Genomic DNA, 13,618 nt, shown 5'->3' on the forward strand with positions numbered 1-13,618 from the left:
GTGTGTGTGTGTGTGTGTGTGTGTGTGTGTGTGTGTGTGTGTGTGTTTTCCAGGGGCGTGATCTACCCGGTGCCTCCCACTAAAAGCAGCCGGTCGGCGACGTTGCAGTGCGTCCACGTGGCCGAGGGACACAGTAAAGCCGTTCTCTGCGTAGACTGCACCGATGACCTCCTCTTCACGGGATCCAAAGGTTAAACTCCCACAATCCCTTTCTCCCTCCATCCTCCCTTCACCTCTTCACCCATAATTCCTCTCCGTCTCATCAGTATTCCTCACGTGTCTCTGCTTCTTACGGCTAATTTCTCACGCTTCTGACATGCTGTTATGCTTTTATATAACGGCAAATAAAAGCTGACGGGGATTAATTAAGATTGTCATATGCACAGTGTGTGGAGAAATGAGGTGACGGAGTGAAGTGACATTGTACACACAGTGTAACTCACGGTGGAGGAGATTTTTACGATGATAAATGGAGGTGAATATATTGGCAATCACCTAGATTGAAGTTGTCATTTATCCACAGATAAAGTAGCTGCTCTTTCTCACTTCCATTTAGTTTTGTTGTCATTAAGATGTTGTGTTTTAGGCCTCGCTGCAAATTACATTTCCTGTCAGTCTTGTCAGAGCTGCACTCTTTTGCTCCAGTATCGAATTATGCAATTTTCTATCCTTTGTTCAAGTACGACTATCAATATCTAATAGCGGACGTATTTTACAAGCCATCTTTGTTCTCTAACCTCTTCTGCATAATGTTCAAACGCGTTGATTATTGCTTTTATCTTCTCAACACTTGTGACTCCATCCTTTAGACCACAAGTTACTCTCTCGCCTCATAACTAGTTCAGAATGCAGCAGCTTTTTTTAAATAGTTCTGTTGAGATGATAGACTGCGTGTCTTCCTGCAGACCGGACCTGTAAGGTGTGGAATCTGGTGACGGGTCAGGAGATAATGTCCCTGGCCGGTCACCCCAACAACGTGGTGTCGGTCCGCTACAGCTCCAGTTTGGTCTTCACCGTCTCCACCTCCTACATCAAAGTCTGGGACATCCGCGACTCGGCCAAGTGCATCCGAATGCTGACGTGAGTGTGACGGTGTGAAAATGCCTTTTCCTCTTATGTTGAGACTGAAATAAAAAAACAAAGTGTTACTCTTCATGCATTTGTAGAACTTGACATCATGAATTATGCATTACTGTCAGTTATATTAGGCCTTGAATTATCTTAGAGGAAGATAATTCCTGAATGTAAATTTAAACATTGCAGTATTGCCTCAGCTTCACATCTGTTCTGTGAATCTGTAATGAGACTGTTTTCAGCAACTTGTGACAAGATCACAAGTAAATAACAACCTGACTAATGTCACGTCTAAACCAAACCTTCCACACATAATGCCTCAGTGAGTGTGGGAATGCCTCTGCAGAGTCATCCATGCGTCTTCCATGCGTCTCCAGGTCCTCTGGTCAGGTCAATGTTGGGGACGTCTGTCCGTCAAACACCAGCCGGACGGTCACCATCCCAGCAGGAGAGAACCAGATCAACCAGATCGCTCTCAACCCCAACGGGATGGTTCTGTACGCCGCCACCGGGAACTCAGTGAGAGTCTGGGATCTCAGAAGGTAAACAGAGCAGCTAAATTTAAATACCTCAGACAGTGTTCTGCATTTCGATCATGTGGGCTTTTGACAAGTGAATGTAGTGTTTTTGTGTGTTTGGGGATGGCAGTCTGCTTTAACGCTGTGATCTATTAGTGAAATATCTTCTCGACTGTTGGATGGACCGTCATTAAGATTTGCCTCTAACACATCATAATCAAAGTCCTGTCAGCCCAGGAAAGATTCATCAATATCATTACCATTTTTAATAATGCACATTGTGAGTTAATTCACGGCCTTCTTCCTGATTCAATGTGAAACCTGACAGGCGTTCAATCCAAAGCTGTCATCCATCACTTGCAGCCAGCTCGCACACGTTTTGATGAATTGTTCCTCTGAGAAAGAACAACATGTTATTAAATCAGCGGCCTGGATGATTGAAAATAACTTTAAATCAACAGGCACCAAGATTGAATGTTCCAAACTTTGACAATCTTTGTTTGCCTTTGTGCTGTAAAGACTATTTTAAATTAATTAATTTTTTTTTCTCCTCTGTGTCAGATTTGCATCCACGGGGAAACTTACCGGTCACCTCGGCCCCGTAATGTGTCTGACGGTGGATCAGTCTGTAAACAACCAAGACCTGGTGATCACCGGGTCCAAGGACCACTACATCAAGGTGTGTTCCCAGTGTTCCCATCTCCTCGTCATGTCCTGGACTTACACCCGGCACTTGATCCTAATGTTTATCTTGAGCTCCCGTCTGAGAAAGCCAAAGAATAAAGGAATAAAATACACAAAGCTCCATCATAAGAGTAACCTAGCGTGACTACCTTGAGTATAATAAGATGCAGAGAAACCACACAGCTGCTGTGGCTGTAAACACACAACGGTTAACATTCAGCTTTCTTCTGGCTGTTGCAGCTGTTCGACGTGACTGAGGGCTCCCTGGGGAGCATCGGCCCCACACACAACTTTGAACCTCCCCATTACGACGGCATCGAGTCGCTGGTGGTCCAGGGCGACATTTTATTCAGCGGCTCTCGAGACAACGGCATCAAGAAGTGGGACCTGGACCGCAAAGACCTGCTGCAGGTACTGGAGCGAGGAGACCAATGAGGAGGGGAAGCAGTAAAATATCTGGTTTGATTTGATGGATTCCTTTGTAGGTTTATTTGTGTCTCATCAACAACGGAATTTAAAGTGCTTTAACTACAGATATGTTTTTCAATTCAAAAGTTACTTTTCAACATCATTTACAGATGACAGTAGATCCTTCATGACTGTTAAAAAACCCTCGATCCTTCCCTCCAACAGCAAGTCCCCAACGCCCACCGGGACTGGGTTTGTGCGCTGGGTGTCGTCCCTGGGTCCCCGGCCCTGCTGAGCGGCTGCAGAGGAGGGGTGCTCAAGCTGTGGAACACGGACACGCTGGGGACTCTGGGGGAGCTGAAGGGCCACGAGAGCCCCATCAACGGCATCTCCACCAACAGCAGCCACCTGTTCACCGCCTCCGAGTGAGTCTCTCTGCAGCCACGCCAACGCACACACTTTCTATGGCCTTCAGTTAGATTGAGAACGCGTTCAGAGACTCTGGTGCTGCTTCTTTAAGGGACTGCCGCTGTTGTTTTTACAATTTTTTCCATCGATGCATAAAGCTTGAACAGAGGAAAAAACAACATAAAGACGATAGGCAGGACTTAACCAATCAGATTAGACTGTTCTTTCTCACTTGTTCCACGTTCCTGTCTTCCAGTGACCGGACTGTGAAGATCTGGCGTGCTCGCGGTGGACTGGACAGCACTTTAGAGGCGGCTGACAATGCGGACGAGGTGGCCAGTAACTGAACGCTGTGGAAGGACACTAACGGCCTCTTTTGATGCTGCTGCCCTGCACTGCTCCTAAAGACACATACCTTCACCTGCAATGTAACCTTTATGACTGAGCCAACAGGAACGTAGTCTCATCTCAACAGAAGGAATCACAATCACTTTTTTCTCCGACTCTCTGTGGGTCAGAGGGTCGTGCTAATCGGTTTTAATTCACTGCATCGTTAATGGCTCTTTGCAGATTGAGCTCATCTTTTTCTCTTTCACGCTGAAGACGTTTAATTAAGAGTAGAACACGACAAACGCACTAATTGTGCTCTGCTAGGGAAAGAAAAAACAGGACGTCGAGCTAACGGGTTGGTAGCTGGTCTTCCCAACCCAGGTCTCCAGCTTGGATTGTTTCTCTGAAATCAAACCCCCCCCACATGAACAAGATCGAAATAACAAAAGTGGCTTTACTGTATGTGAAAAAAGACAAATCATTGTTCCCCTTAACTTCCTCTTCTGCGCGCCTCAATTTCTGCAACTGTTCAAGATCAGCGGCCAAAATGATGTGAACTCGTCGTCTTTGCTGTCCTGCACTGTACAGTAACGGCCTCACTGTAAAGCAATGTTCGACTTTTTGTGGAAAAACGATTGTTTGGAGGGTTCTTTTGCTGGTTAGCTTAGCTTAGCATAAAGACTGTAAAGGGGGAGGGGGGGACAACAACACAACTTCCAGCTCCTCCAGAGCTCACTAATTATCACGTTATATCTTGATCATTTAATCTGTACGAAAAACCAACAGGTAAAAAAATACAATTTATTACTATTCTGAAATGTTATGTTTAAATATGCAAATGAGGCCTTATCTAATTCTCACTTTTGGTGACTTTAGTATAAATCTACAGCCGCAAATAGACAATGTAGTAAAATATAAACTTAAATGTGTATTTTGGATGTTTTCTTTCCATTAGTCTGAAGGAAGAAACTAATTAAAGAAGATCTCAAAATTGATCATTGCATGAAAAACAGTTTTTGCCTCGAGTGTCTCCCCTGAAACAAACAAAACTTATTTGGTATATTTTGTTATCTTCAGTCGGAGCCAGACTAGCCCCCCCCCCTCCCCCACCCTCTTTCTTCCAGTCTTTATGCTAAGCTAACTAGCTGCAGATGTATTGATCTTCTCGTGTAACGCTGGCGAAAAGCGAATACGTGTCAAACTAATCCTTTAACTCTTGAGCACTTGTTAAAACCGACACAGTTGGTCTTTGAGATGCACTTAATGTTTCGTGAATGTGAGCCGGTTCAGCGTTTAGAGGATGTGCTTCACTTGTCGTTCACGTGTCACCGCATGTAAAAGCGTACGTTCGCTCCCTGAATCTTCACTGCCGAGTCGTCGTCTTAAAGTCGTGCGCTCGCCTTCCTCTGTCGACCCCACAAGAGGGCTTCATGTCATGGACTCCGGGTTGTGATCCTCGTGGGGCCTTCCTGGAGACTTCCTGGTCTCTCCGCCGATTTAACCGTCACTTCTGAATGTTCGGTGAACCAGCAAGTCGTTGGCATTACTCGAGTACAAATCTAATGTATGTAAACAATGTATTTAAAGAAAGGAAGTGTGACTGAATGTTAGTTTTGTGGGACCACACGAGAGCCAGAGAGGACCAGAGTTTGGCGGGAAGTCTGCCGAGCTTTAAAGCTTCGGACGGAGCTTCTCCTCCAGTGAGGTGACAGATTGTGTTTCGTGGCCTACGGCTAGTTTAATTATTATTTTGTCTTTGTTTTGTTTGTCATGCTGTCCCCGTTCCACATATCCTGGACGTTCCCACTCTGGAGTTTTAGTAGCCGTTCCCTAATGGCGGACTCTGTAGCGATTCTAATGTCAGATGCCTCGGTGACAATAAACGCCATCTGGCAAAAACAATCAGCTCTGTTTCTTCTTAGTTCTGTCACTCATTTAAATAATTATTCATTTATCTGTAGGTTACTTATTCTAATGTCTACTGTAAAATGTAGTTTCTTTTATTTGAATTTTACAAATGTATCTCAGAAAAGTAGTTCCTCAGTTCCTTGTCTGCCTGTGATTTCTTTCTTTGATTTTTAGACAATCTTAAGCTCTTATTGTGGTAACACGTCTCTTATTGTGGTAACACGTTACTTCAAGTCCCCCTATTAAGCCTTTATAAGCGGTATACAAATGGTTTATAACAAGCTATAGACACATTTAAGTGCTTATTGATATACAGTGGGTTAACAGTAATAACTAGTTATAAATCTATATTATTACAGCTTTCTTTGACTTCATTGATGAGCGTTTACGTGCGCGTGCACACACACACACACACACACAACATCCTACGTCCAACACTGCTGTTGAGAGGGAGCTCCTCATTCCTGTTTCCCTCTGAATCTCCTGCTCTTAATCTCCCACAGCTGGCTGTGGTTTATGTGAGGAAACCCGTGTTTGCTTTCACGTGTTTGAAGCGAGGACCACAAGATGGCAGTAGCAGCAGCTTCAGGACTGACCAGCGACGGTGTGAGTAATCCTCAGAGCTGTCGATGTCCAAAAATACTTCCACTGACACTTTAGTCATCGGGCTCACAAGAGAAGCAGCTTAGATCCACTGATTCACTGCGATGACCACTCGGTGACTTGGATATCCACGAGACCGTGTCGTTAGTGCTGTATATTTAACCAATGACATCAAGAATAACGAGCTGTTAGGTTCCCTGAGGGTCTGGGGCCCCTGAGGGTCTGGTACCTGGTGACTTTGCCCCATTGGTAATCCAGTTAGCTGGCTTCCCTGACATCTATAGACAGATGATCGCAGTGTTCTTAAAGGCAAACAGTTGAAAAAAATGACGGAATGGAACAACAATGTTACGCGTCTTAACCACACAGATGTGATGCTGCTACAATCCAGCAAGGAACGCTCATACCGAGCCTTAGTTCAGACGCCGAATGAGGGACTCGGAGGCGGCCATCAGGGTCTGCCGTCATAAATCTGCAGGATTGTCTGACAGGCAGCACCAATCACCGGCCACCTCCCGCTGCACACAGACTTGTTAAACAAAGCCATCACATGCTGCTCATGCTTGTCAGTGGCCTCTCTCTCTCTCTCTCTCTCTCTGATGCAAGTCCATTAATCCTCATTTAAAAACAGCACAACCAGCTGTTTCTCAAGATGCAGAGATGTGCACTTTTTTTCTTTTTCACTCGGGGCCCTGCTGCTCTCCGCTGAGCAGATCTCCGCCCCCTCAGAGACGGATTCTGACCTGCCTCAGCAAGAACTACACTTGAAAGACCCTTTCATACGGATCTATGTCACATCACACCAGGTGATTCCTTCTTCTTTCTACTGAGGGTGGGTTCCTTTCACACGGAAGCTTCATTAAAGTCGATGTGCCCTTTAATCAGCACTAAAATCAACATGTCATAGAAACATCAGTGTAGAAAACTTTCAAATATTTTAACATTTGAGCTTTTACAAATGTGAGTATTTGATGCTTTTTCTTGTCTGGCGTTACAATAAGCTGAATATCTTTTGGCCAAAACAAGACATTTGATGAGGTCACCTCGTGCTCTCGTGATTTCTGATGTTTTGGGGACCAAACAATGAATTTATCTATTGAGGAAAATAATCAGCAGATTAATTGATAATGAAAATAAATGTTAGTGGCAGATGTAAATAGTATACTATACTTTATTTTGACACAGTTACGATTTGATCAAATCAAACTTAACGCACTGTTCATCACACTGTGGCTTGATATATTTAATATCTTCAGCAAGTTTGGGATCTTAATGAGAGTTTAAAATAAAGTTTGAGCAGCTGCACCATGTGGGCCTGAAATAATGGATCCACCGGCGGGTCGAGCAGGGCTGAGGACCTGAATGCGTTTTAGAGAAACTGCAGAATGTGTATCTTTCTGGCAAATTAAGAGAACGGGAGATTGAGGAGGGAGCCATTAGAAGCCGTCAGAGCAGCTTCACACTCTGATCATTTGAAATCTATTTGTGTCACTGAGGCACGAATATAATACAAATCTGTCAGTCCAGATACACTCACAGCGTAAAAGCAAAAACTACTTTTACAATTTAAGGGATTAAACCCACAATCAAGTCATGCAAGCGTGTTAATTAAAGTACTTGCTCAACTCAACCTTCAGATTCAGATATTAAAGAATGAATCTTTAGAGAAAAAGATATTCCTGCCATCCCGGAAGAAATTCATAACGTTTCCAAGGATTCTTTTAAATACTGCCTCAATCAAAATGTAATCTTGATTGTTATAGTCAAAATGGATCTCCAAAGAATTCAAATTTATCTTGGAGTACAAGCAGTTGCCCAATAAAGAGCTGATGAAATATTACCCAATATTAAAGCTCATTTGTGAAATAGCTACCAAGGAGTCGGACAAAGCCCTCTCTAATTCACCTCACCACTTCATCTGGATCGCTCCCTCAGCTGCTGCAGGAAGCTCATATTCTGCTTGTATTGAATAAAGGCTGAGATGATTTAGACCCATTGTGTAACCTCAGGCTCTCTGCAGCCATGCAAGCTGCTCTGTGAGGGTGTACTCCAGCTAAATGCTGGTGTCGGCATGTTTTTTTTAATCTCAGCGAGGCCCTTTGCTAGTTAAATAAAGGTCAAACACCTGTTAGATTTGACAAATACAGAGCAATGTGTATTCTGAGAGGTGCTGTGGGTTTCACTGATGAGCATTTTCCAGTCCTCCGAGGCGATCGCAATGTAGCTTCTCAACATCCTGTTGCAGTGGTTCCCCCTTTTTCTTTATTATTATGACCTCTCATCACATATATGTCACATACACATTGCATACAGTATGTCAGTATGTTTGGATATTATTTAGAGGTTGTTGAGATATTTCAGTCTACTGCATTCACATTATCTTATCATATAATATCCACTATTTATATATGTTTCATAGAGCCAATACAGCTGTGGCTGTTTTCTACAATTAACAAATAAAAAGTGGTTGTATTAACTTTCTTAAATTCCCAACAGACCTAATCCAGAACACAGTGTACTTGTCTTCAACGACGGCAAAAACAAGTCATTAAATGTGTGAAGCTGAGAGGTTGGTTGCTTTTTTCGCACTTGATTATGATTTCAAATGTCTTCTGTATTCCTGGCATGAAGCAGAAAGAGACGGTTGCTTGCAAAAATTTAAATATCTGCTCAATGCTCATTTTGTCTGTTTTACCTGAATAAAAGTCTCAAAGAGGGAAAAGATGCAGCCACAGAGACACCATGAGAACACACAAAATTGAATTTCTTGTTCATTTCTTCCCCATAATGTCTTCGAGGAAGATGGGAGTCAGATCATCTTGTGGGCGTCTTGATGTTGTATAAATTGCCAGGTGCTGAATTCAGGTAGAGATTAGGGGGCTGTGGTGTAACATGGCACCATTTTAGCCAAGTGGAAAGATGTGTGGAGGCAAATTATATGTTCTGAATTTGGCATTGAGCACCTTTACCACTACGCTATCAATCAAAATACAAGAATGTTAAAAAGTACCATGCCGTTATATTTTATTCACAAAAATGTGAAGAAGATTAGATGATGCATTCCTAAATTACTATCAAATAACAAAAATAAATCCTGATGGTAAATGAATAGTCATACAGCAATTTATAAGACATGCCATAAAATCATGTAAAGAATTACATGTATTACTTTTATGACTTTTATGTTCTTGCTTTTATATTATACTTTGGTTTAGAAGACTTGAAACTAGAGATTGAGACCATAAACTCATGTTTACAATGTTTACTGAGGTAATAAATCAAGAGAGAAGTAGAGTCATTTTCTCATAGACTTCTATACAACCAGAGGAGTCGCCCCCTGGTGGTCATTAGAGAGACTGCAGGTTTAAGGCACTTCAGCATTGACTTCACTTTCCAGGACAGGAAGTCCTCAGCTGTACTTTGTGATTAAGTCTGATTAGCAAACATTACCATGCTAACACGCTAAACTAAGATGGTAAACAGTGGAAAACATTATACCTGCTAAACATCTGCATGTTAGCATGATGACATAGCATTTTAGCTTAAAGCACCCTTCTGCCAGTGGAGCCCCACAGAGATGCTCGCATGGCTGCAGCCTCTTGGTTTTGGGGTAATACCTGATTGTTTTACCTCTCAGAGATATATAAAAGAATATTAACATAAAACAATCGGAGATGGGCACATCACTTCGTGACATATGCAACTGCTTCATTTTAAGTGGTCTTGAGACAAAAAAAAGTTGGGAACCACTGCTCTGCAGGACGCTAACAGGATGCTGAGAAGCTACATTTAGGCACGTCAGTGAGAACAACATCACCTCCACAGAAAAACACACGGCTCTTCATCTGGCACATTCAACAGGTGTCTGACCTGCAGAGTGAACCCTCTGTCTATTTCTTCAGACTAATTGGAGCTGACACACGCGGCCCTATATTTAGCCCTCATTTTCATGCTGGGCTGGTTAATTGAGTTTGCTTTGCTCCACAGGTGGTCTTTGTCATCTGGCTCTGACACCGGCCTCAGCTCCAGTGACACACCTTCTTACCTGTCGTTTGAAGGAGGCAGAGAACAAAGAAAGTATGTTGCAGGTATAGTAATAATCCATGTGTGACACAATTTATCCATTTTAACTTTTGCTTTATGTTTAGTTAATTACCTGTCAGCTAGATGTTTTTGCTGTCATCTTTAATTATTTCGAAATTAACATTGTTCCTGAACTTATATTACTATATGTAAGTCCCACTGTTAGTTTTATTACATTGCATTTATAATCCATACACAGATAATTGTGTTTTCTCCCACCCATAAAGATAACTCAGTTGGCTCCCCTGGAAACGATAATGTCTAATATTTAGATAGTAAAGCTAACTTTCTGTTTTATTTGCCTTTATGCATCTCAGTTACTTTAATATTTGAAAGAACGGCTGTGAGGTAAATTAGCTTCTGGATAATTCAACCTCATCCACATGATTAGAAGAGCTCATAACATTAGTGCAAACAAGTAATTAAATAACAAAGCGGCTCATTTTTTTCGAGCAGGAATTGTTGACCTGCTGCTGGGAAAGATCATTTAATAACAACCCCTCACATCCCACTGAATCACCAGACACAAATAACAAAGTCTGATTTACATCAAAAGAAGAAGCAAAGTAGGAAGTTGTTGCTCCAAAACTGTCCTGAATGTGAACTTTACAATGTTTGAATCTCAGCTCCCAGCCAAGTAATTAATGAGTTTATTGATCAACAGCCTTATCAACCACTTGCAGATCTATTGCGGTTGTTTTGCTAAAGTCTACTTTATTGAACTTTAAATACAGTCTCTTCTCAGCTGTCTGAAGGTCTGAAGGTCTCTTCTGCAACGCTTCCTGTAAGTTGTTTTTCTTAATTGGCAGAGAAAACCTGCACACGCATACATTGACTTACATTAAAGTGTAACTACACCCCCCATGTCTCAGCATGAGTCTATCCACTGCATTATTTTTGGAAAATGATGCAGCTTCGACAAACATGACGGCTACGGTAGCTTGGAAAATAGCAATATGTGGTATGGGGCACTGAATTAGATGGTGGCCACCAGCACACCTTTCAGTTCATTCTTTATTGTAACAAGTATAATGTTAGCATTAAAATATGGCAAGCTAACGTTAGCTAGCTACCTAGCCGGCTAAACAACTTCATGCTTCGTCTACACAAGAGTGTTCATGTTGCCCTCTAGTGGTCAGAGTGAGGACTGCAACACACTAAATTCATAAAGACAGCGTCAATAAAGACGGGACAACACACTACCACTTCCGGTAAGTACTTTCAAAATACGTGACCAAAGTAACGGAAATTATCATGTTAATAACAATGTTAAATGCCGTTAATTTACTTATTTGCACATACACGTGAGCACGACTAGCATGCATGTAGAGAAAAACAAAAAATAATGAAATTACTGAGACATAAGATGGAAACAGTTTGTTTATTTCACGGTCAAGAGTGTTCATTATGCCCTCTAGTGGTCAGAGTGAGGAACTGYAACACACTAAATTCATAAAGACAGCGTCAATGAAGACGGGACAACACACTACCACTTCCGGTAAGTACTTTCAGAATACGTGACCAAAGTAACGGAAATTATCATGTTAATAATAATGTTAAATGCCGTTAATTTACTGTCTGTAAGCCTGTCTGTCCGGTGTTTAGCGTTAGCTAACATTTATGCGTTTTAAATTGGATTTAAACTCATAATTCCACAGCCCAACCCTATTAAACTAAACTATACGTACCCGCGTTAAATAGTCTAAACTAACGTAAATGTATGTTTGTGTGTATGTGTGTGCGTGAATTTGTTAATTTGTAAGTGTGTTAACGTGTGCATGTTTGTGTGTGTGTGTGTGTGCGTGTGTCTGTGTTAAAGTGTATGTGTGTGTATGTTAAAGTGTGTGTGTGTGTGTGTGTGTGCGCGCGTGCGCGTGCGTTTGTTAATGTGAATGTCTGTGTGTGTGTGTGTGTGTGTGTGTGTGTGTGTCCTCCCCTTCACACCGTCCTCTCTCCTCCGGAGCATCGAGGCGCACAGAGACGCGACACCGGCGCGCTGCAGCTCCTCCGCATCCGCGTATATCTCTCTCTCTCGCACTCTCTCTCTCTCTTCCTGAAACAAACGGCTTATTGTCTTCTCCTTGCAAGGCTATCTTTTTTTGTTTCGTTTTAATTTCCCCCCATTTCCCCTCTTCTCTCGGCTCCTCTCATGCCGCCGTTAAGGCGCTGGATACGGGGCGGTTTGTGATCGACCAAGCAGCAGCTCGATGAATATGGCGTGTATCGGGGACGCGGACCCTTTCACCGCCGCGATACCTGCCACCAAAGTTGAGCTCACGGTGTCTTGCAGGTGAGTACAAAACTGCTGCTGTTACAGTTATTAAAAGCATGGTTTTATGTGTGGAAACGTTCAATAGTTTGGATATTTGACACACACTTCACTGTCGGGTCACCACGATGGGTGAATGTCGTGGAGAGTAAACCAGCAACTCCATTCGCGATCGTCTTTTATTGCTGTTATAACTAGATTTGAGCCGCGTGCATCCTTTTAAGGGTCAGTTCTCTCTTTAGTAGTGGAAGTTGAATTATAATTCACTTAAATGGAGAGTTTGAAGTGTCTGTTGGCAGCAGTTTCCCTTCAGATGATCGCTAGATGGAGCTCAGAGTTGACATGTCTTTTCTAATATTCCTCCAAAACACACACTTATTGTGTTCTATTTGTGCATGCAGACTGGATGAAGCATGTGTTTGGTTGGGATTGATGCAGTTTTACTACTGAAGCACCGTCCTCTCCTCTCTTACTGTAGCTCTGACAGTAGAGGGTTGTACTGTTGAAGAGGTTGGGGGGAGGAAGGGAGTATTTTTTGGATGCTGCAACTCACCCACTGTATTCACCCCTAATCCCAGTTTATGTAGGCTATTTTATTCATCCTAATATCTATCTATCTGTATGTCTGTCTGTCTGTCTGTCTGTCTGAGAGCTGAGACACTTCAAATTGAACCACAGAAAATGAATCAATAGCTGTTTTGATAATTGATTAATTGTCACTTTTCAATCAGAAACACCAAAGGTTGCAGCTTGCTCAAATTTGAGGATTTGCAATTTGTGATACAAATTACGGTACAAACCAACACAAAGTGTCTCGGTAAGGTTCATCCACCACAAGCGTACAGATTTAGGATTAACTCTTGATCAATAAAATGCCAGAAAGTAGGAATGAATGCCTACCACAGTTTTCCTAAAGCAGAAGGTAACATACAGTATATAAATTGACTTTTGGTGATACAAACCAAGGAAAGATATTTGATTTTTCATAGTTTTGTATCATAGTTTTTATCATAGTTTTGTATCATATCTGTTGTATCATAGTGTTGTATCATAGTTTTGTATCATAGCTGTTGTATCATAGTTTTTATCATAGTTTTGTATCATATCTGTTGTATCATAGTGTTGTATCATAGCTGTTGTATCATAGTTTTGTATCATATCTGTTGTATCATAGTTTTGTATCATATCTGTTGTATCATAGTTTTTATCATAGTTTTGTATCATATCTGTTGTATCACAGTGTTGTATCATAGTGTTGTATCATAGTGTTGTGTCATAGCTGTTGTATCATAGTGTTGTATCATAGTTTTGTATCATAGCTGTTGTATCATAG

The 13,618-nt window shown here is 42.0% G+C and overlaps 2 protein-coding genes across 9 annotated transcripts in view; both read left to right on the forward strand.

Annotated features, from left to right (window-relative positions):
* The window catches only part of kif21a (kinesin family member 21A), a 37,404-nt gene extending 33,564 nt beyond the window's left edge, over nucleotides 1-3,840 (forward strand). For all 8 annotated transcript variants that reach the window (XM_031858740.1, XM_031858703.1, XM_031858711.1 and 5 more), the window contains 7 exons: nucleotides 54-190; nucleotides 906-1,080; nucleotides 1,452-1,616; nucleotides 2,154-2,271; nucleotides 2,517-2,687; nucleotides 2,910-3,109; nucleotides 3,349-3,840. In XM_031858740.1, coding sequence (XP_031714600.1) covers nucleotides 54-190; nucleotides 906-1,080; nucleotides 1,452-1,616; nucleotides 2,154-2,271; nucleotides 2,517-2,687; nucleotides 2,910-3,109; nucleotides 3,349-3,439 — 1,057 coding nt within the window. In that variant the 3' untranslated portion in view covers nucleotides 3,440-3,840. The remainder of the gene's footprint in view (nucleotides 1-53; nucleotides 191-905; nucleotides 1,081-1,451; nucleotides 1,617-2,153; nucleotides 2,272-2,516; nucleotides 2,688-2,909; nucleotides 3,110-3,348) is intronic.
* Nucleotides 3,841-11,986: 8,146 nt separating this feature from the next.
* Nucleotides 11,987-13,618, forward strand: part of LOC116390583 (copine-8-like) — a 65,336-nt gene continuing 63,704 nt past the window's right edge. Inside the window, exon 1 of the mRNA XM_031860419.1 lies at nucleotides 11,987-12,306. Coding sequence (XP_031716279.1) covers nucleotides 12,224-12,306 — 83 coding nt within the window. The 5' untranslated portion in view covers nucleotides 11,987-12,223. The remainder of the gene's footprint in view (nucleotides 12,307-13,618) is intronic.

This window comes from Anarrhichthys ocellatus, unplaced genomic scaffold (assembly GCF_004355925.1).
Source record: "Anarrhichthys ocellatus isolate YVR2014 unplaced genomic scaffold, GSC_Weel_1.0 scaffold2, whole genome shotgun sequence".
NCBI lineage: Eukaryota > Metazoa > Chordata > Actinopteri > Perciformes > Anarhichadidae > Anarrhichthys > Anarrhichthys ocellatus.